This window comes from Squalius cephalus (genome assembly GCF_949319135.1).
Source record: "Squalius cephalus genome assembly, chromosome: 16".
In the NCBI taxonomy this organism is placed as follows: domain Eukaryota; kingdom Metazoa; phylum Chordata; class Actinopteri; order Cypriniformes; family Leuciscidae; genus Squalius; species Squalius cephalus.
Window position 1 is genome coordinate 34,647,280 of NC_137137.1, and position 23,262 is coordinate 34,670,541.

General features: G+C 42.1%; 2 protein-coding genes across 2 annotated transcripts in view; both read right to left on the bottom strand.

Moving 5' to 3' along the window:
• Positions 1-23,262, bottom strand: part of LOC307173266 (interleukin-17 receptor C) — a gene marked incomplete at its 5' end in the record, with an annotated part of 390,000 nt that overhangs the window by 106,822 nt on the left and 259,916 nt on the right. The gene's annotated exons all lie outside the window — the stretch shown is intronic.
• LOC307173278 (nuclear factor 7, brain-like) lies at positions 555-6,831 on the bottom strand. Its single transcript, XM_079896275.1, has 6 exons — positions 6,111-6,831; positions 4,748-4,843; positions 4,303-4,533; positions 4,203-4,225; positions 4,003-4,121; positions 555-2,104 (listed from the first exon to the last, which is right to left on the bottom strand). Exons 1-6 carry the CDS (start codon positions 6,507-6,509, stop codon positions 1,611-1,613), a joined length of 1,362 nt encoding a protein of 453 aa, XP_079752401.1. The 5' UTR covers positions 6,510-6,831; the 3' UTR covers positions 555-1,610.

Consider the following 23,262-nt stretch of genomic DNA (forward strand, 5'->3'; position numbering starts at 1 on the left):
CAAATCCTATGCAGCGCTGCCGATGATTTCCTGTTGAAGCGCGTTGATGTGCGCGGTCTCGCTCTCCTCTAGTCGACGTGCTCGCGGGCGAGCTTTTCCGAGAGAAATGCTCATATAAGGAGTTCCACTCTGGTCTACGTCATTAGATCCACGATCTAAAAAAACCCAGCCGAAACTTGTACCAACCCGGAAGTAAGATTTTCAGCATAGAAATTCTCCGTTATTCGTCCAAAATATTTTTTTAAAACTTTGCCCATGTTTAACATGAGAATCTATCTCTTTAACACTGTAAACAACTCTGAATACATGAAACACCATTGTACCCCCCCCTTTAAATAAATGGGTGGGGAATGATTGTTTAAACTAAGTATCTTCAGTTACTGTAACTCGGTTATAAGTACATTCAACTTAAATGTTCTATTCCATTCCATTATGGGTTTAAGTACATTGAACGTAGTCCACTTCACTTATTCAACTAATGCTTCATTACTTAAAAAATGTAAAGCAACGAGTTACCTTGGTTTTTTTAAGTAGATTCTACTTATCCGGGTTTACAGTGACTGAGTTTTTATTACTTGTTTATATTTGTATCATTATTCTTTGTTGTTCATACTCTGAAATGGACCATGATACCTTGTGTTTATCTTTAACATTTTGCATTGTATTTGTCTGTAATTGTCTAGAATTATCTCTAATTGGTATAATTGTGTGATATAATCATATATAATTATGATGCAAAAAGTTTAGAAATGAATAAACACACATTGACAGAAATAATCGGGTAAATGTTAATTATCCTGAAAACATGAATGCTAAAACGGTCTCTAATCGGTCTAATTGTGTGAAGTGGAATATAAATGAAATCTTCTTGTTTATTGATCTGAGTGTTGCTGTAGTGCTGGATATCAGTCATGTGATCAACACGGCCCAATCACAGCCACCGTACTGATATTCAGATCAACAGCACTCTTACTCATGTGATATGGATTAAATATTGGAAACATGATGAAAGCAGGAAAATCCAGATCTACAGGAGTGACGTTTACTGTTATGTTCTGTAAGAATATTTGCATTTAGTTTGTTACTTTCTCCCCCTAGTGGTCATCTAGGAGTAATTCATTGTGTTCATATATATATTCTTACATTGCTTTCATTGGTTGATGTTATCACATGATGCAGTCTGATCAGGAAACACATTAATAGTTATATTCCATGCGGTCAGCTTGCAGCTCTAGTCACCTTATCCTGTCTCCATTTCTGTTTGTGCCTTGGGAAAGCATCGCTTGTAAGTTGTATTTGAATTTATAGTTAATTACATTGATACACATGCGTCATGTAAGACGTTCTGTGATGTTACTTGAATATATATATGTTACAACTTTGTAGCTTAAAGGTATATTATTTTATGTTTGTTAATGTATGATGTGTTTGAATAGCATTCTATGATTGGTGCTATCTTTCTGTATCATTTCAGTTTTACAAAGATTCCTTCTTGAGAATAACGACAACAGTAAAGAGCCTTGAACTTTACTCCAGCCTCTGACTTTCTCTTGAATCCTGTTAGCTATCTGTCGATTTGTGTACAGTCACACACACTGAGGACAGAATATTTACTGACTATTGACCGGTAAGATCCTCAGAGAGTCATAACACCAGAAGAATGGAAAGAGTGTGTGAGTGAAGGTGGTTGTGAATGTGTGTAGATGTGTGTTAGTTACAGGATCAGAGAACGACACCGTTCCTCCGTCATAGTCCAGACTCACTCTCACACGATCAAGATTCTGTTTAACAAGAAAACCAGAACCAAAAGGCAGTCCGTATGAATTATACTCCACACTCCAGACATCAGTGTAGAAGAAATCACTTCCCTTCCTCGGGTTTGATGCTGTAGTTACTCCAAGAGTCCAGTATTCACTCTGTTTAACCTCCACATCCCAGCAGTGTGTTCCTGAGTTAAAACCCTCTGAACCCAGAACACAGTAACAGTCAAATCTCTCTGGATTATCAGGAACTGGTTGATAGTTCTTGCTGTCTCTCACACTGGTCAGATCATCAGACAGGACGAGACGTGGATCTGCAGTGTTTGGATCCAGAATCACAGGAGCTGATGAGACACAATCAACAGAAGCTTTTATTCTGATCTTCATATAATGATCAAGAGTGAACCCAACACAGATTATTATGAATTATGACACTCGTCCTGTTGATCAAACACATTTTCCTCTGATCACTGTCAGTGCTGTTATTAGTTTCACACTCGTTTTTATCATCAGCGTTTAACGGCATCAACTACAAACATTAAATATGAGATTCAGACATTTGTGTCCATCAAGAGAAACTGATACTTTGGGAAAGTTAAATAACAATAAATCACTGAGATCTGTTGAGATTTCTGCTGTAGATGAAGAACTGTAAGTGTGTGTCTGATCTTCAGCATCTGATCATCTTCATTTTATTGGCTCTTATGTGTTTTGTTTTATGACTGTCTGTTGTGTTTGACTTATAATCATGAATCACCTTCAACACTTCCTAGCCACACCCTAGCAACCATTGTCGAGCACCCTAGCAACCCAAATCTAAAGAGGGATATCATCTAATCTGAATGTCATAGAGGAGTTGCGGTTGGTTTATATCATTCATACTGGCAAGCAGCCTTTGAAGTAACATCATTGGCAGCTGCCAAGCCACTCCCTAGCAACTAAACAGAGTACCCTAGCAACTGTTCATCAAGACCTATGACTCTGCACCAGAACATAGTAGAGACATGGTGCTTGGCTCCTTTGACTAATGCTAGCAAACAGAACTTCCATCATGCTTCACATGCTAGCAGAATAGCTACATGCTAATAGTGATTAACTAAGTATTGAAACATGTCAACAATGCTAAACGCAGTAGCAGCATTCTAATCAAGTTAGCACCATGCTAACAACATGTTACTGATGCTAGCATGATGTTAACAACTTGTTAATCATGCTAGCATCATGTTGATCATATTAGCATCTTGCTAAAACATGCAACCGACATGGTGATTGTGTTAGCATAATGCTAACAGCATACTAATCTAGTTAGCATTTGGTTAAAAGCATGTTTGCAAAATGCTAATCATGTTAGCATCATGCTAAGAACATGCTAATCATGTTAACAACATGATAAATGTGTTAGCATTGTTGTAAAAAGTTTTCTTTCATCCACGCAAGACCAGGAGACGTTGGGATAAGCAGAAGTGATTTATTGGGATCTTTGCTGTGTGTCATCTGTAGTGTTCTTCCAAGTCTAACTAACGTACTTTACATGGTTTCTTTATAGGCATTTCAGTGGGCTGTCCTTAAAGGTGCTGAACTTACACACAGACTTAGGGCTGACCACTACATCTAATCATCTAAAGACAATAGAGGCAATTACCCCCAACTGAGATAATGGTACCCCCCAAATTGTATAAACAACCCATGGTCACGAGAACTAAGACTTTGTAACATTCACACACAGTTCAACTCTTAGTTGGAAGATCAAAGACTAACAAAACCCCTTCAAAGGAAACTGTTAAATCTAATCAGTAAATGGATGCCCTCATGTTCACCTTGAATGCCCAATACAGTATATTTCACCTTAGATTTTATGTGATGTTATGTAAGGAAGTAGGATCACCAGATCTAAAACATATTTGAAAAACGATTCTTAAAATTTGTTATTCTTCAGCATCTAACTAGTTTCAAGTTTTGCCACTGCACCAATTTTCTTCAGGAAATGTACATTCTAGTTATTATTATTATTATTATTATTATTATTATTATTATTATTATTCTGAAACTTTTTTTTTAATTGTAACCTCCTAACAAACATCAAACTCATCTATCTATCTATCTATCTATCTATCTATCTATCTATCTATCTATCTATCTATCTATCTATCTATCTATCTATCTATCTATCTATCTGCGTGATAAATAACCTCTAACTCTCCATCCATCATGTCCAGCTCAGATCTCCTGCTGTCAGACTCACTGTTTTGGACGATGTCCTGCATCTTCTTCCAGACTCTGAACGGCAGGTTGCCCAAGTATCGTTGCACATGAATCAAAGCTCCAGAAGCCATCTGTGGATCCGGCTGTGAGCTCTGGACTCTGGAAGAGCATTCAGGAGTCAGAACTGCAGTGGCTTTGGATCAGAACCAGAGAGACCAGAGACAGGAGCAGATCACTCACCTTTCCATTGAGACTGGAAACTCCTGCAGAACAAACACACCATTTATCATCAAGAACTCAATCAATCATCAATCAATCAACCAATGATCTGAAATCAGACCTTCAGAAAGCAGACGTCATTGGCTTTCATCATCTCCTTCATGTCTTTGATTGTGTGTGAAAGAGCTGAGATGTGTGTGTTCATCTCCTCCAGCTTCTCCTTCATCCTCTGCTTCTTCTGCTCCTCTTCCTCCCTCAGTGCAGTGACTGTAGCTTCTTCTTCATCTCTGAGAAACTGATGAAGCTTCTCAAACTGCTGTTTAATCTGACGCTCTGTGTGCTCAGCTTGAGACTGAAATCAAAGGACATTCACTTCAATCATCTCAATCGACACACATCATTAATATCCAAGATAAACTCGGATACCTGACATAAAACGGATCCAGAAGCAGATTGCTGCTAGTCATTTACAGAGATAATAAACTGTTATCCATTATATCAAATCATAACTGTATATAGTGATCCAACAGCTGTAATGAAAATGACTCTCGTTTCTGTTTCCTCACCTTGATGTGTTGAACTGTTTCCTCAAACTCTGCTTTCATTTCTTTATTGCGTTTAAGTTTCTCTTGTAAGGACTTCAGTGCTGTATCGAGCTCCTCCTAGAATTGAACAAAAATACATAAAACTCCAGATTACAGTGAAGAGAAGACAATACAGTGATATGATCATATAATGCAGTGAAAAAGTATTTGCCCCCATCCTGATTTCTTCTGTTTTTGTGTGCATCTCATACTAAATTGATTCATAAATTCCAATCTGAGTAAACACAAAGTACAGTTTGTAAATGACAATGTTATTTATTGAAACAAAGAGTTATCCAAAACCAACTGGGCCGGCGTGAAAATGTATTTGCCCCCGTAGTTACTAATTCCTCAGATCTATGAAACTGCATTTATAATGTAGTTCAGCTGGACTAAACACAACCAGTCCTGATCACTGCAGCTGTTCAATCAGATCAACACTGAATACTGAAGCCTGATTGGTTCACGTCTGTGCGCCTCTACAGACAAATGGCTTTTCAGCCTGCTAAAACGGACGGGGCCAACTGCATATTTAAGTCGTGCTGAAAACTAATTTCATCAGAAGTTTTCTCCTTCAAGTGTGAAGATCATCTCCTCGCTGTCTCCAAAGAGAAGAAGATAGGAGCCTTTCTGCTCACCGTTGAAACAAGCCTCAAGCAGCGGATTAACGGCTCTTCGACACCTGCAGCTCTGTGCTTTTCTCCTCCGGCTATCCAGCAACTCATCAGGAGAAAATATCATTATTAAAGGGGTCATATGATGTGATTTCTTGTTTTTCTTTTTCTTTAGTGGCTGTTTAAGATCTGCAGTGTCACAAAGCTCAAAGTCTCAAACCCAAAGAGATATTCTTTGTAAAAGTTAAGGTTTAGCCACGCCTTCCTGTAATGCTTCATTCAAACACGCCACCACAAATCTGGCCAATCAGAGCACACCGTGCTTTTCATTGCTATGAGCTTTGTAAAAATCAACGTGTTTCAGAAAGGCGGGGCATAGAGGAGCAACAATAAAATTAATAAATATTACAATAATGACTTTTTTTAACCTAAAACCCTGTAAGCCTATTGCATTAAACCAAATACATGAAATAATGTTCTTTTTAGAACTGTCATATGACCCCTTTAAAAGAGCAAATTTGTGCGACATTTGTTGTAAAATGCGGTGCCACGAGTGTTGCTCCTGCAGGGCTCCCTGCTTCCCTCATCTGGAGCGAGTGGCATGGTTTCATTTAGTGGCTCTGAGGAGGACATTGATGACACTATGTTTCTGGCTCTGAAGCGGAAGACTGAGCGAACTCTGGCCATGACCCCCCCCCCCCCCCGGCCCCCCCCCCCCCCATTTGTCTTACCTTATATGATGAAACCACTTCACTGATGGGTCTGAATTTATGATTGTCATGTTGTTCTGAATCTCTGCACACTAAACACACAGGCTGTTTGTCCTCCAGACAGAAGAGTTTGAGTTTCTCACTGTGTAAACTGCAGATCTCCTCAGACCCGGATGAACGCCTCTCATTTCTCTCCTTCAGGAACGACTCACACAAGTTTTTTAACGCAAGATTAACTGGAGGATCAGATCTTGAGGTTCTCCTGCAGACAGGACACTCCTGAGTTTCCTTGGTTCTCCAGAACTGTTGAAGACACTCTTTACAGAAACTGTGACTACAGGATAAAAGAACAGGAGCCTTGAAGATTTCATAGCACACGGGACAAGAAAGTTCTTCTGCAGAGACATTTAGTGAAGCCATTTTCACTGTTTGAGCTCCAGCAATCTAAACTTTACTTTCACTTTCTGAACGACTGTTTAAAAAACAAATCACCATGAGAATCACAAAGATCAGAAACAAACTTGTTCAGAAACAAACATCTCAAATTCTTCTGTAAAGGTTTTCTCTTCGTACTCCACTGATCGCTGATTCTTTATTGCTTTTGTCGAGACAAAGTCAGTATGGCAGAAAAGAGAAATAACAAGTTAGCCTCTTCCTGGTTTGTGTTGTAAGAGGGTGGAGCTTCTGATCAAGGTGTGTTGAAACAGGTCAAACAACAACATCAGTGGGCTGTACTATGTGCAAACATTCTCTGTCAGCTCAGGCTTTGATCCTGAGTTTAGGAGTGACATCAGTAGCGAACAGCCAATCACAGGCTGAGAAAGAGGGAAACTGAGATTCATTTCTCACGAGAGAAACAGCGCGATTCACTACAGAATATTACGAGATTGAAAAATATAAAGAATGTAAACAAATTTACACGGCAAGAAGAAAATAGCTGTCTATGAAAGAGGACAACTAAAATAAAGTCTTGCTATTTCAGTGCAAGTAAAAGTTGTTAAGTTAGTTTATACAGTTGATAAAGGTATAGAGAGAATTGAACATTTAAGCTTACATGCAGTCATTTTATAGCTTTATCTATTGATTCTAAAGCGTAATTATATTACCTTTATATATGTATTCAATTAAACTGTGTGTAATAATAATTGATAAACTAGTACAATTGTACATGTGTGATCGATTAAGGGTACAATAATTACATAAATAATATCTAAAACATACAAAGTTTGTTTGATTCTAATTATGTATTTCTAAAAGCAGACATTTTGTCTTTAAAAGTCATTTGCTGTGTAGTGATCTTAGAGTGGAAACAAGTGGAGTAACTTTATCGCATCAGACATGTGTCACTTTGCTCACAGCTGATTGGTCCAAGTTCGGTTTGCAACCTCTCACCTGGAACATCACCTGACCCGGATCAGGTTACCGTGGAGCGTAAGTCACTATGGCGATGATCACGCTGAAAGCCAAACCACTTTCATCCCAGTTAACACAGAACATTCCCCTAATGTTAGTTTTTGGCTCCCGTTTGGTTATTTTTTTGGGAACCAAATACTAACGTTAGGGGAACGTTCTTGTTTGGTTTTATTTGTATGTAACCATAAAATAACATTCCCAGAACGTTGCAGGGTGGTTACTTTTAAATAACCTAAAAATAATTTATAAAGAACGTTCCCAAATGGTTATTTTTAAGTTATTATTTTGCAACCATAAAACAACGTTCCCAGAACGGACCTGCGTGAAGTTGGACCCCACCCAACGCAAAACGTCGTCAAACTATGCTCAATCGTTTGTGCTCCGTTTGTGCTGTAAACAGTTTCGTTGGTAACACTTTACAATACGGGTGCACTAATCTGCATTAATTCATGCTTAACTAATGCACAGATAATCATGTGTTATTAATGTATGACTCATGAAGAACTAAACCATTAATTAATGATTACTGCATCAGCAACTAATAAAGATTCTAAATGATTAATAGATTAAGTAATAAATGAATTGTTATTAAATGTGTCATAATGTATTAATTCCTTAATAACTTATTTTATTAACTAAAAGTGTAAATTAATGTGTTAATTACCACAGTTGGTCAAAGCAATGTACTTCAACTTCCAGTTGTCTGCTTTAATTAATCATGAACTAATGATTTGCAAATGTATCATTATGTTATGACTTTACTTGTTGAGGCACATGACTATTAACTAATTGTTAAGTAATATTACTTTGGAGCCCCACATGCTCCAAATTTACCCAAAATAGGCTCGTTCGTTTGTGCTGGTTTGTGCCGGTAAAAGTTTCATTTGTGCTGTTTCGGGTTTTAAAATATTATACATTAAATTATTGTTGATGACGTCACCAACCCAAAATAGTCTCGTTCGTTTGTGCAACTAACTGAATGGGAGAGACACTGAATTAGAGAGAATTATAGACGGTGCACCATGTAGCCCACTTTTTTTAACAGTAGGCTAGTTGAAGTAACAATTAAGACCTAAAGAATCGGCAAACCAAATCACAATATTCACTTAGGTTATGTTGTCCCATGCGTTTTCAACTTTTAACGAACACTGCGGATCAGGATGTGGATGCAACACAAACTTCAAGGTAAGTGTTTTTACTTACTGTATGTTGTGTTTTGTTTATAACATATATGAAAATTGTCACAAATACACGCACCATAATCTGTTTGCTGTGTTTGTGAAAGCCTATAGGCTACAGTAGGCTTGGGGTCAAAAGTTTGGATTCTTCTTCTTTTTTATGTCTCTTAAGCTCACTAAGGCTGATTTTTTTTGATGAAACATACACTGATATTGTGAAATATTATTACAATTTAAAGCTAATTAGCTATTTTCGGTTTTAATATAATTACAATGTCATTTATTCCTGTGATGTAAAAGCTGAATTTTCTGTATCATTAGACCTACTCCAGTTTTGATTACAAGAATAAATTACTTTACTATATATTCACATATATATGTAATACTGCTTTACACTGCAGTATTACATTGGAATAATATTTCACAATATTACTGTATTTTTGATAAAATAAATATAGCCTTAGTGAGCATAAGGGAACATTAAACTTTGAGAAACATTAAAAAATAAACTTTAAATCTTTTGACTGGTAGGCTACTGTGTGTGTATTTATGTGTCTGTGTTTATATATCATTTAATTACTACTATTATTATTATTATTATGTATGTGGAAACTCATGACTCAATTAAGTCAAAATGATTTAACTTTTGAAATTTAATTATGTACTATCAAACATCCATTAACAAAAAAAAAAAAAAACCTTTAAAACTTAAACTTAAAAACACTTAATACTGACAAGTTACAATCTGTCTTCAAACCAAAGATACCACACAAAATAATAGACTTGAGTGCAAACTTCCATAAAATAGCACACTACTTCTCCTAACAGGAGTAAGAAAACAAGGGTGTGTGGCATACAAAAAGTTCAACAAAAATAATTGAACTTGTGAAATTAAATATAAATAGTGCAAACAGTCTTTTGTGTATAACACAGCATGTGGGCATATTTTGTTTTTATCTGACGCTCCTGTCACTCCACTTCTCAGGTCGTCATACATCTCCCAGACACATGGAGACCTCCTGCAATAGGCCACATAATGTCCAAGAGCATCCTGGGTTAAGCCTCCTCTAAACGCAATGACTGCCCGTAAAGTAAATCTCTTTCCCTGGAGCATCAGATTGGAGGGAAATTCACTCAAAGGAAATTCTGTGGAGTTGCTTCCCAGGTCAGTGTCAATCCACATAAGTTCTCCCAGACTGTAACTGTGAGAAACTTTCCCTGCACAGAGCACTTTTTCTGAGGTATCTGGCTTGATTGCAGAGGGACACTGTGACGGACTTTGGATCGGCCTGAGGCAGGGGGACTCCGGAAGGTCAAGGCCTTCTTCCACCGCGGTCTGAAGATGAGCCATGCCAGAAGCCTGCAGTACAGCAACAGAAGTACAAACAAATGCAATTTCCCTTGTGACTTGTTTGCTGAGACCACACTACTGTGAAGAGCACTGTTTTATTAATGAAACACAAGTGCGTTTTGTCATTGACTTTTCAATGATAGTGGAGATGTGGCATTGTGCATCGATTTGGAGGGCACCAGACTTCAGTCGGACAGCTTTGAATATTTCACTCAGCAGTTCTGCCCTCTGTATGTAGGCCTGTGCATTCAGACCCTTTGCGGTGATGGATTTCACTATAGCTGGAGGAGGTTGTTGGAATCCTCATTGCAAACAATATTTTCAAAAGTGACACTATCACAGTAAGCACAACATAAGCATTGACAAAAAGCATCAAATGCACATGTGTTCAGCACAGAGATTCTTGATTTCCTGAGTTTAACAGGCTGTTGATTGTTTCCATTTCTCAACAGGTCCACTTTGAGTCTTTTCCCTCTCACAGATGGATCTGCATGGAGCCATTCAGGACAAGGAGAGAGGTATGAACTCCTCTTCCTCTTTTTGGGTGGAACTGCTAAGCCTCTCCAGTTTTCAACAGCATCTTCATCTGTTGGATGGATGTTTGTGACAGTGTCAGACTTCCCAGAGCAGGAAGCATCCATCTCTGGCCTTCCATCTACACTGGAGGTTGTGGTTGGTAGTGGATTGACTCCTGTGTCGATCACTGTCGCAACAGCCTCATCCTCTTCACCTTTTTCCACACTCTTTTGTTTTGCAGAAAAAATACGCATGTTGCCTTCAATGAAGGACAGATGTCGAGCAATGAATCGATCCACTCGAATAGGCAAGTGTTCATGCTTGAAAAGGCCGCGATTGATGTTTTTAAACTCGGCTTTGACATTGGCTGAACTTGCGGTGATTTTGGAGCTGGACAGGAGGAGAAGCTCGCAGTCAATCGGGGGGACGTGGAGGCATAAAGTCCGATAAAGTCAAGGGAGAAGCCCATAGAGAGTCATAAAGTTTCTCCTGCTCCTCACTCATGGACAGCTCCTACTCATACTCTCCGTCTCTGCAAGATTCGGAAGGGAATGATTCAGATTTCTCTCGGCACAGCTACTAGAAGACAGACGAGTTGCTCACGTCACATCTACGTCATCAAGCTCAGTTTGAGTCTGCGCAGTTCGCTCAGCCATCAGGAAGTGAGTGCTTCTAATTTGCTTCACTTTTCTCCGTTGAAACCTATGGGGTCGCTGTGTCCAGTTTATATACTGTCTATGATTTGAACTGGAGGCCGAGGGCGTTACCATGGAAACGGGGCGGCAGCTCAACTGACACAAGCAGTAACTCCGTCTCTCACTGCTGTTTTCACTACTTTCAGGTAAGTTTAGTCCCCAAACTTACACAAATAGTACATACAAATGCTTCTGACACATTATTTCATGTATATGACACGCTTCCGTTGAATATTTACTTTATAGAAATTATTTAGTGTCTTTGGGAAAAGTCCGCTAGCATCTCAGCGGTTAACTGTTACTAGCTAGAGGTATAGGTTAACTATAGCTGTAAGTTTAGGAGAGATTGTATGTATATGAGAGATTTTGATAGTTTTGTAAAGGTTTTGCTGGCAATTTTTCAATGTGAATGAAAGTAAACTAATTTAACTTAAAAATATTCACTGGACGGTTAATTCATTGTTTTCACGTGACGTCACACGACTCACACCATTATAGGAAAGCCCACCTGGAGGGCAAATGAAAGGGGTGTTATAATGCCATTTGTGCCTAGTATTAACATGAATGTCACGCAACTGCTTACGTTAAAGTCAGTTGAATAACCGATACCGATAACTCTTTACATTTGAAATCCGATAACCGCAATAAATCTAAATTCAAATTTTGATATACTTTAAAACACGTGTCAAACTCAAGGCCCGCGGGCCTAATCCGGCCCGCCACATTATTTTATATGGCCCGCGAGAGCATATGGGTGTCTTAAAATTAGGGATGCAACGAAATTTAGGCTGCCAAAAAATTTTGGCTGAAAATAACATTTTCGGTTTTTGGCCGAAAGATACTAAAAAGCCGCCGCGCCCCTACGTGTTCGGCGATGGTTTGAGTCTGGCTCAGCGTGTTTTATGACTTTGCGTGTGAGTCCGCTTCCGAAGATGCATAACTTCAAAGCGCGTTCTGTGTGTGCGCGCTGTGCTCTCCGCTCCGTGTTCACAGCGCGTTCTGCTCAATGTCCCGCAAGCAACCTCCGTGTGTGTGTCTGTGTTTGAGTTGCGAGCTCTGCTCACGCTCACCGGAAAGGCAAAGTCCGCTGAAAAAAAGGTGTGGACATGAAATTTCTTTGGACTTGTTTCTTTTTGCAATAGCACTACTGTGCTGTAACATGGTGTGTATAGCCGTGCTGGGCAACACTGGTAAAATTACAGGAATCACGATCCTCTCGTTCACTGGTCCTCTCCCTGCTCTGCTCATGCTCTGATAAAAATAGCTTTGTAGGACTATACTTTATTTTGACAATTGGTCAAAAAATAAATCTGTTAAATCTGATTCTGCTGCATAGAACTGATTGAAGAATAATATATTGATATTTTATATTATTTTAATATAGGTACCAGTATTAGCCTTTTCACCATTTGTATCACTCCGCTTGTCTGTGTTTGCGCCACTTGCATCATTAAGCCGGTAGGTGGTGACAAGTGACTGTTTTTATGAGCGAACAATTGAACTTTAAGCTGATTAGTGCCAAAAACATTGATTAACTCAGGAAAGAAACAAGTTGCTGAAACCAATCTTTAATGCTAATATAAATTGCTCATTTGCCTCTGGACACAAAAAGATTGCACTGGTTTTTGATTGAAATGTAACATCTATGCAAAATAATCCTTGAAAGATTTCTCATTTAAGGCCGTTCCTGTTTGGAATAAGTGATTGTGTATTGTCAACAATAAGCAGAAACATTCTGCATTTCCATTTTGTAGTGTGGATAATTCATTGCAACATTTATCCTCATTCTCATTTTTAAGAATCTGTTATCTTGACAAATAATTTATGCTACTGCCCACTGACATGCTTTTAAAGCTATTGTTATCCAAATTTTTTGGCCTTTAAACACCTTAAAATGCACATATGTAGGTCCGAGAAATCCACATTTTATCGGGGGAGCATGTCCCCGATCCCCCTAAGTACCTCACATTTGAATACGCATGACTGTGTGGTAATGTGTGCTGGTGTGGCTATAGTGCCAAGGCTGATTTTTTGAGCCAGTCTGCCCCCCTGCATATATACAATATACATTATTCTCTGTATCAAATCATTATTACCCAGCTCCTGATGTTTCGGGCTCATCCCCTGATGTTTTTAAAACCTAGAAACACCCCTGCAAATGCATATACAATATTTGTAACTTAAATAAGTAATAATCAAATAAAGAGACAATATATACAATTTTTAAAAGTCTTACAGTTACAACCGGCCCTTTGAGGGCAGCCATAATGCTGAAGTGGCCCTCAATGAAAATGAGTTTGACACCCCTGCTTTAAAAGCCTTAATACATAAACAAAAGGCTCACCAATAAAATCCATGTCCCAAACACTTCAACATAAATCAAACATATACAATACAGTAGCCTAGTTTGAACCAGTTTAAGATTCCTTAACTTTTAAAATTAATTTTATACTCATATGGCCAACTCTCTCTTTAGAGACATTTTGTTAGCTTTAGTTAATATGAACCAACAATTAGTGAACAATTAGTTAACTAAAAATAAACCATAAAAAATAACGTTCTGGGAACCGAAAACTAACGTTCTGAGAACGTTATGGGAACCAAAAACTAACGTTATGGGAACCAAAAATTGTTAGCTGGGATGGTGCCTAAAACCCAGGGTTGGCGCAAACTAACCTGAAACACACCTGGCTATCCCCCTAAACCGGCTACATAGTACAGGCCCCTATACCTGTCATGATTCCTGTCTTGTGTTCCCCTTGTCTTGTGTGGACTTTTGTTATTTCCTGTTCAGTGCCATGTTTTGTAGTCCTTTGTAGTTTTTCTTGTTGATTAGTTCATGATTGTTCCCAGGTGTGTCTTGTTCGCCAATCTCCCCTTGAGTGTAAATATACCCAAGTGTTTCTCATGTTCTTGGTCTGGTGTTGTCCTTCTATGGATGTTTTGTGTGTGTGTGTGTGTGTGTGTGTGTGTGTGTGTGTGTGTGTGTGTGTGTGTGTGTGTGTGTGTTTTATTATGTTTGTTTGAATAAAAGTTTTCTGCATCTGGATCCCACTCTCGTTCCTCAACAGCCACCGTTACAATCCCACTGAGCAGTACATAAATAACACACACATATTTATTGCTGCGTGAATACTGTAATAATCACTGAGTGTCTTTTACTCACATCATATTTATATTGTACGTGTTGTTTTCCTCAGCATGAAACAGGAGTTTTCCCTTGTCATGGTGGTTTTGCTCACTGGGGGTTTACGACACTCTTCTGTTCTCTGTAAAACGATTTGTAAAGCACTATACAAATACATTGGAAGTGAATTGAATTTCATTATCAAAAAACATGAAAACTTCTACTGTCTATTAACCTTTCCCATCTCTGGCGTTTCCTATATTTGTGGAGCATTCATCAACCATTTACAAGTCATTGCAAAATAACAAGCTGTCGAGTGATTTTTACAAAAGGCCGAGTCTGTGTGTTTGTGTGAGGAGGAGAAATAGAGCCGTGGATGGATCATGAAATTAAAGAAACAGAAAGAAGAGAGAGCCTGTCTCTGACTGAAACTTCACCATGTAAAGTGATTCATCCTAAAACAGCTGTACGTCACTGGAGTCAAGATGGATATAAAGCAAGTATTTTCTTGAAGAGAAAAATCTATAGCGTATTTTATTGCATGCTATAGTTATATATGGTATGAACACTTTAAATAAGCAGTATAAATTGCACAATATCTACTTTAAACAATACTGTGAATGGATGAATCTCAAAAGGAGTCAACAGATTTCCAAGTCATATTTTACCCAAAAACAAGGAAATTATTAAGTCAAGTCAAGTCAAGTATATTTGTATAGCGCTTTTCACAATACAGATTGTATCAAAGCAGCTTCACAGTATTAAATTAAAATAATACAACAAGGTTTGTTTCTAGTGGAATTTATTGATTGATAAAATAAAATTAAATATCCCCAAAATATCCCCAACTGAGCAAGCCAAAGGCAACAGTGGCAAGGAACCGAAAAACTCCATCAAGTGACCTAATGGTGTCCTAAAACTCCATCAGGTGACCTAATGGAGAAAAAAAACCCTGAGAACCCAGGCTCAGTCGGGGGCCAGTTCTCCTCTGGCATTTATGAACTAGAGGCCGGATTGTAGTTTGAACTGTAAGATTAAAATATTATATGAATGCCTGGCCAAAAAGATGCGTCTTTAACCCCCTGGGGTCGACGGTATCGCCGGCGATACCAGCTCGCTTTTTTTCAGTTCAGTTCAAAAGAAATAAATTTTGCTCTGTGGACTTTGATATTACAAGCAAGTTTCATACATCAATCGATTCTGTTAAATGTGTATTATTTTTGTGTATACTCACAATAAAAACAAAGTGTTGTGCTTTTTGCCAAATAAAGAAAAATAAACGTGATGCGAGTTCTGCCTTCTCTCTGTCAGTGAAGACCATTCTGAAACGCGTCCGAAAATGAACTGTAACTCAGCGAATACTCAGTCAAACAGGCATACAGACACACAGGCATGAAGCTTGAATTATCTTCTTTTAAATTAGGTAATTTATATAAAAAACGTCTCGGGTTACGACTGTAACCCTTGTTCCCCGAGAAGGGAACGAGACACTGCGTCGTCGTCGTGACGACACTAGGGGAACGCCCCCAGCGAAGCGCATCTGAAGTATGAATGAAATCTGTCCAATCCTGATTGGTGCTGCGTCATGACGTAGTAGATGACGGCATAACCAGAAGATACAAAGGGACGCCGGCACAAACACATGTTAGCTCCTTTGCGATGAAGCAAACGCTCTGCCCATGATAGGTGTGGCGACGAGACGCAGTGTCTCGTTCCCTTCTCGGGGAACAAGGGTTACAGTCGTAACCCGAGACGTTCCCCTTCGAGGGAACTCGCACTGCGTCGTCGTCGTGACGACACTAGGGGAACATAATACCCACTATGCCACACCATAATCACGCCCGCCCCAGTGTGAAGCTGGGAGACCAGGCACACTTAGGACGCGAGCACTCTGGCGCCAGGCGTCACAGGGAGTTGCAGACTGTAAAATCGTAAGAAGGTGTGCGGAGTGGCCCACCCAGCCGCTTCGCAAATATCCTGAAGCGAAGCTCCAGAAAGGAGGGCTACCGAAGAGGCCATGCTCCTGGTAGAATAAGCCCTCACGGCCATAGGTGAAGGCAGATTGCGCACCTGATAAGCCGTGGCTATAGCCTGGACAATCCAATTACTGATTGTCTGTTTGGATGCAGGCAGCCCTTTCTTGGGTGAACCAAAGCACACCAACAACAGGTCTGACTTCCTCCACTGAGAAGACCTCTCAAGGTACACTCTCAGGGCTCTGACTGGGCAGAGCAGGTGAAGTCTCCCCTCTTCCGCCGTCCCGTGAGGTGGAGGATGGTAGGCCTGAAGAACCACTGACCGTGCCACATTAGATGGCACCTTGGGCACATAGCCCGGTCTAGGATGTAAGATGGCCTTAACTCCGCCAGGGGCAAACTCCAGGCAAGTTGGCGTTATAGCCAAGGCCTGGAGATCCCCCACTCTCCTCAGAGAAGTGATAGCTAGGAGAAAGGCCACCTTAAGGGTCAGGTTCTTTGCCTCAGCCGACTCCAGTGGCTCGAAGGGGGCCTCAGCCAACCCCTCAAGTACCACTGCCAGGTCCCAGGTTGGGACTCTGGAACGAGCCGCAGGCCTCATCCTCCGAGCCCCACGGAGGAAACGTACAACCAGATGGTGCTTCCCCAAAGACCCATCACCTACAGGCGAGTGGAAAGCCCCAATGGCAGCCACATACACCTTAAGTGTGGACGGGGTAAGACCGGCGGAGAAACGATCTTGGAGGAACTCCAGCACTGAAGCCACTGGGCAGTTAACTGGGTCCACCTCACGCTCTCTACACCAAGTGGAAAACACATTCCACTTCAGGCTGTACAGTCTCCTGGTAGAGGGAGCCCTAGAGCTGAGTAAAGTCTCGACAACATCTGCTGACAGGCCAGCCTCTAGGTACCGAGCCCCCTCAGGGGCCAGACCCAGAGGTTCCACAGCTCTGGCCGGGGGTGAAATATTGTGCCCCCTGCCTGCGACAGCAGATCCCTCCTCAGAGGGACCTGCCACGGAAGGCCGTCTAGCAGTGCTATAATGTCCAAGAACCAAACTCGGGTCGGCCAGCGGGGTGCTACTAAAAGTAGACTGATCCCCTCTCGGCGGACCCGCTCCAAGACTCCCGGGAGCAGAGCGATCGGGGGAAATGCGTACAGACGCAGCCTCGGCCACGTCTGCATCATGGCGTCCAGCCCCAGCGGAGCTGGATGCCTGAGAGAGAACCACAGTGGACAGTGGGACGTCTCTTGAGACGCGAAAAGATCCACTTCCACTGGGCCGAATCTCACGCACATGGCTTCCACCACCTCTGGGTGGAGTCGCCACTCCCCGGGCCTCAGCCCCTGCCTCGACAGGACGTCTGCTCCCTGATTTTGGTCCCCGGGGACGTACATCGCTCTGAGAGACGACAGTTTCCCCTGGGACCACAGAAGGATCTGGTGTGCCAGTCTGCATAGAGGGCGTGACCTCAGACCCCCCTGATGATTCAGATACGCGACTACAGAAGTGTTGTCCGAGCGTATCAGGACATGGTGGCCGCGGAGGTCCGGGAAAAAGCTCCTCAGAGCTTTGTAGACCGCCAGCATTTCCAGGCAGTTGATGTGCCAGGAAGAATGCCGGGTCTCCCACAGACCTCTCGCAAAGCGGCCGTCCATGACCACGCCCCAACCAGTGAGGGAGGCATCTGTTGAAACGGTTTTCCGGCAACATGATGCTCCCAGCACTGGTCCCTGGGACAGGAACCAAGGTTTCCTCCATATGACGAGAGAACGAAGGCATCTGCGCGTTACTCTGATCATACGGAACGGATTTCCCCTTGGGGAAAACCCCTTGGTTCTCAACCACCACTGTAGGGGTCTCATGTGTAGCAGGCCAAAAGGTATGACGCTGGACGCTGCTGCCATGTGCCCCAGCAGTCTTTGAAACTGCTTCACAGTGAGGTTGTGGCCTAGCTTCGCTCTGGAGACCATCGCCTGTATGGAACCCACCCGAGCAGGAGACATTTGTGCCCGCATCGTCGTGGAGTCCCATACCACTCCCAGGAACATAGTCCTCTGGGAGGGCGTCAACACGCTTTTCTTTGTGTTGAGTCTCAGCCCCAAGCACCTGATATGGGCCAGAACGACATCTCGATGCCGAACTGCCATATCGTACGACTTGGCTAATATTAGCCAGTCGTCGATGTAATTGAGTACACGAATGCCCTGGAGTCTCATTGGAGCCAGCGCTGCATCCATGCACTTGGTGAAGGTGCGAGGGGAAAGAGCTAGGCCAAAGGGAAGAACCCGATATTGGTACGCTTCGCCCCCGAAAGCGAACCTCAGGAACTTCCTGTGACATGGAAGGATGGAGACATGGAAGTATGCGTCCCTTAGATCTATCGTGACGAACCAGTCCTCGAACTGGATCTGACTCACGATGGCTGGAATAGTGAGCATCTTGAACCTGAATCTCCTCAGAGAACGATTCAAGTGCCTGAGATCTATTATTGGACGCAACCCCCCATCCTTCTTGGGAACTATGAAGTACCGGCTGTAGAACCCGGACTCCCTGTGTGGCAGAGGAACACGTTCTATGGCCTCTTTTACCAACAGGGTTTGAACTTCTTGTTCCATAACCCGAACCTGCTCTGGGCCGACCAATGTCCAGACCACCCCGTTGAACTTCGGGGGAGGGGAGCTGAACTGCAGTCTGTAACCCAGCTCTACAGTACGCAGGGCCCATGCAGATATATTCGGAAGGCATGACCATGTGCCGAGATAATCTACTAAGGGAACCAGCCTCTCGAGGCTGGCCTCGGGTGTCAACCGAGACTCGTTCCCGACCCCCTGAAGCGGCTGACCGGCAGGGAGCAGTCGAGAATGATTTTCGGTGTGCGAACGCGTTCGCTGCCCAGCCACAGGTCTTTTTAGAGGTGGCTGGAGCGGCGTGCGTACGCGGGAAATCAGTGTGGCCCGAAGCATACTGGACGGCGAGAGCACAGCACTGATTCCCCGAGAGCTCCGAGAAGGAGGCGACCTCAATCGCTCCCTCCCGGGGGGGACAGCTCTCAGCGGTCCGGCCTCAACTAGGACCGCTTAGAGGAAGCCTTCTTCGCCTGAAGGATGGTCCTTAGATCAACCTTAGGCTCCGAAGGCTTACCTCGAGAGCGTCGCCTCCTTTGCCAGGCTCCCTCAGGAGGGGCGCGGGATGCAACACTCTCTTTTTGCACCTGTCGGTGTGAGGAGCTGGCAGACGGCTGAGGCTGCCCCTTAGAGGCAGCCTTCCTAGAGGAGCTGGAGCGACGGGGGAGGTATTGCTGGAAGGCCGCCGACTGCTTTCTCACCTCCTGAAACCTTCCAACAACGGTATCCACCGCGCCACCGAAAAGGCCTGAAGGCGAGATCGGGGAATCCAAGAGAAAATGTTTTTCTCTCTCTTTCATCCCCGATAAATTCAGCCATAAATGTCTCTCCACACACACCAAACCAGCCATGGAGCGGCCGATGGCACGGGCCGTCTCCTTGGTGATGCGGAGAGACAAATCGGTGGCCTTCCTAAGCTCCAGAATATCCTCTGGAGATGGCCCCTGGCCTTCATCCAGCTCCTTAAGGAGGTCGGCCTGGTAGGCTTGCAACACTGCCATAGTGTGCAAACATCCACCAGCCCGCCCAGCCGCCATATAAGCCCTGCCCACCAGCGCTGATGTGTCTCGACACGGCTTAGTGGGCAGTACCGGGGCCTTAAGGGACGATGCGGCCTCAGGGGAGAGATAGCTCGCGAGAGCCTCCTCTACCCGAGGCAATCTCCCATAACCAGACTCAGCCGCCCCCAAAACATTGGCAAAATCGAGAACTGGGGGATTAGAGAGCCTGGCTGAGAATGGTTTGTCCCACGACTTACACAACTCATTGTGTAAGTCAGGGAAAAAAGGAAGACCCTGGCGTGGAGGTTGAGATCTGCGCTTGAAGAACCTCTCATCCAGCTTACTGGGTGGCAGGATTTTAAGTTCCTCCTGCGGCCAATCGATATTAAGCTTGGCCACAGCGCGCGTCAAAACCTCCACAAGCTCCTCTTGGGCGGGTGCGTGTGTTGGCGTTTGTGTACATTCTAACGCCGCATCAACCGCCTCGATGTTTAAATCATCTGACTCCTCAGAGCCAGACAATTGTAACATCTGGTCCTCCGCCTCGCGGGAAGAAGCCGCCTCGCGGGCTTCCACACGGGGCGGGAGAACGTCTGAATCTTCAGACGAGGACTGGGAAGATGCCGTAGCAGTCCCATGTCCCGCTGATAGATCCATTTGTGAGCCCCACGATCTGCGACGCCGCTCTGCCTCGGCAACAGCGGGTCCAGAACCGCGAGGCTCGCGAGACTGGCCATGCTGGTCAAACACAGCGAGCCGTGAGTGCAACGTTCTCAGCGGCAGCTTCTCACACTCCCTGCAAGCGGCTCCCTCGAGAGCCGCCCTAGCGTGCTGCACGCCGAGACAATACACACACAGCTGGTGTGTGTCCGAGCCCGAAATATAGCGCGGACACGGATGCACACACCTCTTAAACTGCTCGCTCATTTTAAATGCTTGTGACTTGGATAATATGACAGACAACAATAAATAGGACTGACAAAACACAGAGCGCTTCAGCTGAAGAGCAAAAAGCTAACATGTGTTTGTGCCGGCGTCCCTTTGTATCTTCCGGTTATGCCGTCATCTACTACGTCATGACGCAGCACCAATCAGGATTGGACAGATTTCATTCATACTTCAGATGCGCTACGCTGGGGGCGTTCCCCTAGTGTCGTCACGACGACGACGCAGTGCGAGTTCCCTCGAAGGGGAACAAATATTCTCATCTTGTGAAATCTGTATTAAAAGAGAGCGATTCCAGTCGAGCTCATTAGAGCTAATTCAAATGTAATGTGATACGCCCACGGAGAGCGCATGCTATTCAAACGCAAATTACTGAGGCAATCCAAGCAAACCTGTGAACGCCCCCATATCAGCTCGAGAAAACACAAGTTTAATCGTAACCTACGTGTTTACACCATCTGGCAGTGCTGTGAGTAATACTAATAATGGAAAATCTACCTCAGAGTGCGGGTATTGCAGGAGAGAGGATCCGAATATGTAGTAAGTTTTTTTTCCTTCTCAAGTTAATCGCGTTTCTGTGAATGAATGAACGGCAGCCGCAGAGATGCGCACTGTTTACCACAGCTCGCTAAAAGACAGTTTAAATTTAAATTGCGTCTCTGTGTGAATGAATGATGATGTTTTAGCAAACTGTATTGCTATACTGAGTTGAGTAAAAATTGACAGAAATATGTTGAAATAAAATGTAGGCTATTTGTATAAGCAACGTATTAAACTGAAAATTAACATTTATATGCCCTAATATTTCATAAAAACAACGTTACAGTCAGGCGTTTCTGTTTGTGCATGAATGTTTCGGTTTTAGCAAACTGTATTGCTATACTGAGTAAAAATCGACTGAAATATGTTGAAATAAAATGTATTTGTATAAGCAACGTATTAAACTGCAAATTAACATTTATATTTCTTATAATAAAAATGAAAGACCTATGTTACAGACATATGAAAGACAACATTTCGTTGATTAGTTTTGGATAGATTATACATTTTTACTGTAAAATATCTGCCACCTCAAATAAGCTTTTGTTTGCCAATATTTGCTCATGTTAAATATAGTATGTTTTGTCAAAAATAAAGTAATCAAATAATCAATCAAATCCTTAACTTTGAAATATGTATGATAAAATGTATACTTTAGTTTTTACAAAGAAAGATTACACTTGAATTGTTGTTGTAATTGTAACCTTCTTAATAAAAAAATATATTTACAAGGTAGATGTAAACAAACTATTAAAAGGTAAATATAAGCCTTTTCTTTAAATAATTTTTATTGTGTTTTATTAGTGACAAATTTGGGGAGAGGATAAATATTCCAAAACTGAAAATACAGTATGAGAATTAACTGCACAATTACTAGACATGTTTTCCTTGGATATTATAGGCCAATTTGCAAGCACAATATGTGGAAAAATAAAAAAGAATTGAGATGCTTCCAACTGTTGCTCTTGCATTCTTGTGGCTCAGTGACTCACCTGAATGAATGGCTAATTAAGTATGCGGGCCCCATTGCCTCCTCAGGTGTGAACCACTAAATATGCATGATCGTTGACGCCCACTCCGCATATTGCCTTTCCAAACAGAAAGTGCTTTGCAAAATTCAAATCAATGTATTGTGTTATGTGAATGATAAGGCAGGGTGATTTTCACATCATTTTGAAGAAAAAACACTAGGTGATGACATCCATTAGACAAAAGTCTTATTGGCACATATTTAGAATGTGTTTTATGGCCTTATTTCAGAAACTTTAGTTTTTAGTTTTTTCAATAACCATGCATAAACATTATTCTCTCAAAAATGCAGACATGTACATTATTGTTGCTCACATATTATGGTAGCCCTGTTTGTGCTAAATAGTGTGTAATTTTTTTTTTGCCATTAATATGTTTATAAGCAACTGAAAAAAGCACAAATGTCAGGGCATGTCAGAACATCTCAAGGACCCCAAAAACACCTTAGACCCCAGAGGGTTAATCTAGTTTTAAACTGGGAGAGCGAGTCTGAGCAACGAACAGTATCAGGAAGGCTATTCCAGAGTTTTGGAGCTAAATGTGAAAATGATCTCCCTCCTTTGGTTGATCTGGATATCCTAGGTATGACCAAAAGCCTCGAATTTATTGATCTTAAAGAGCGCGATGGATTATAGGGCGATAGAAGATCCGTTAAATAGACTGGAGCTAAGCCGTTTAGGGCTTTATAAGTCAGTAGCAATACCTTGTAAATAATACGGAACTTTATAGGTAACCAATGCAGTGATGATAAAATCGGTGTTATATGATCATATT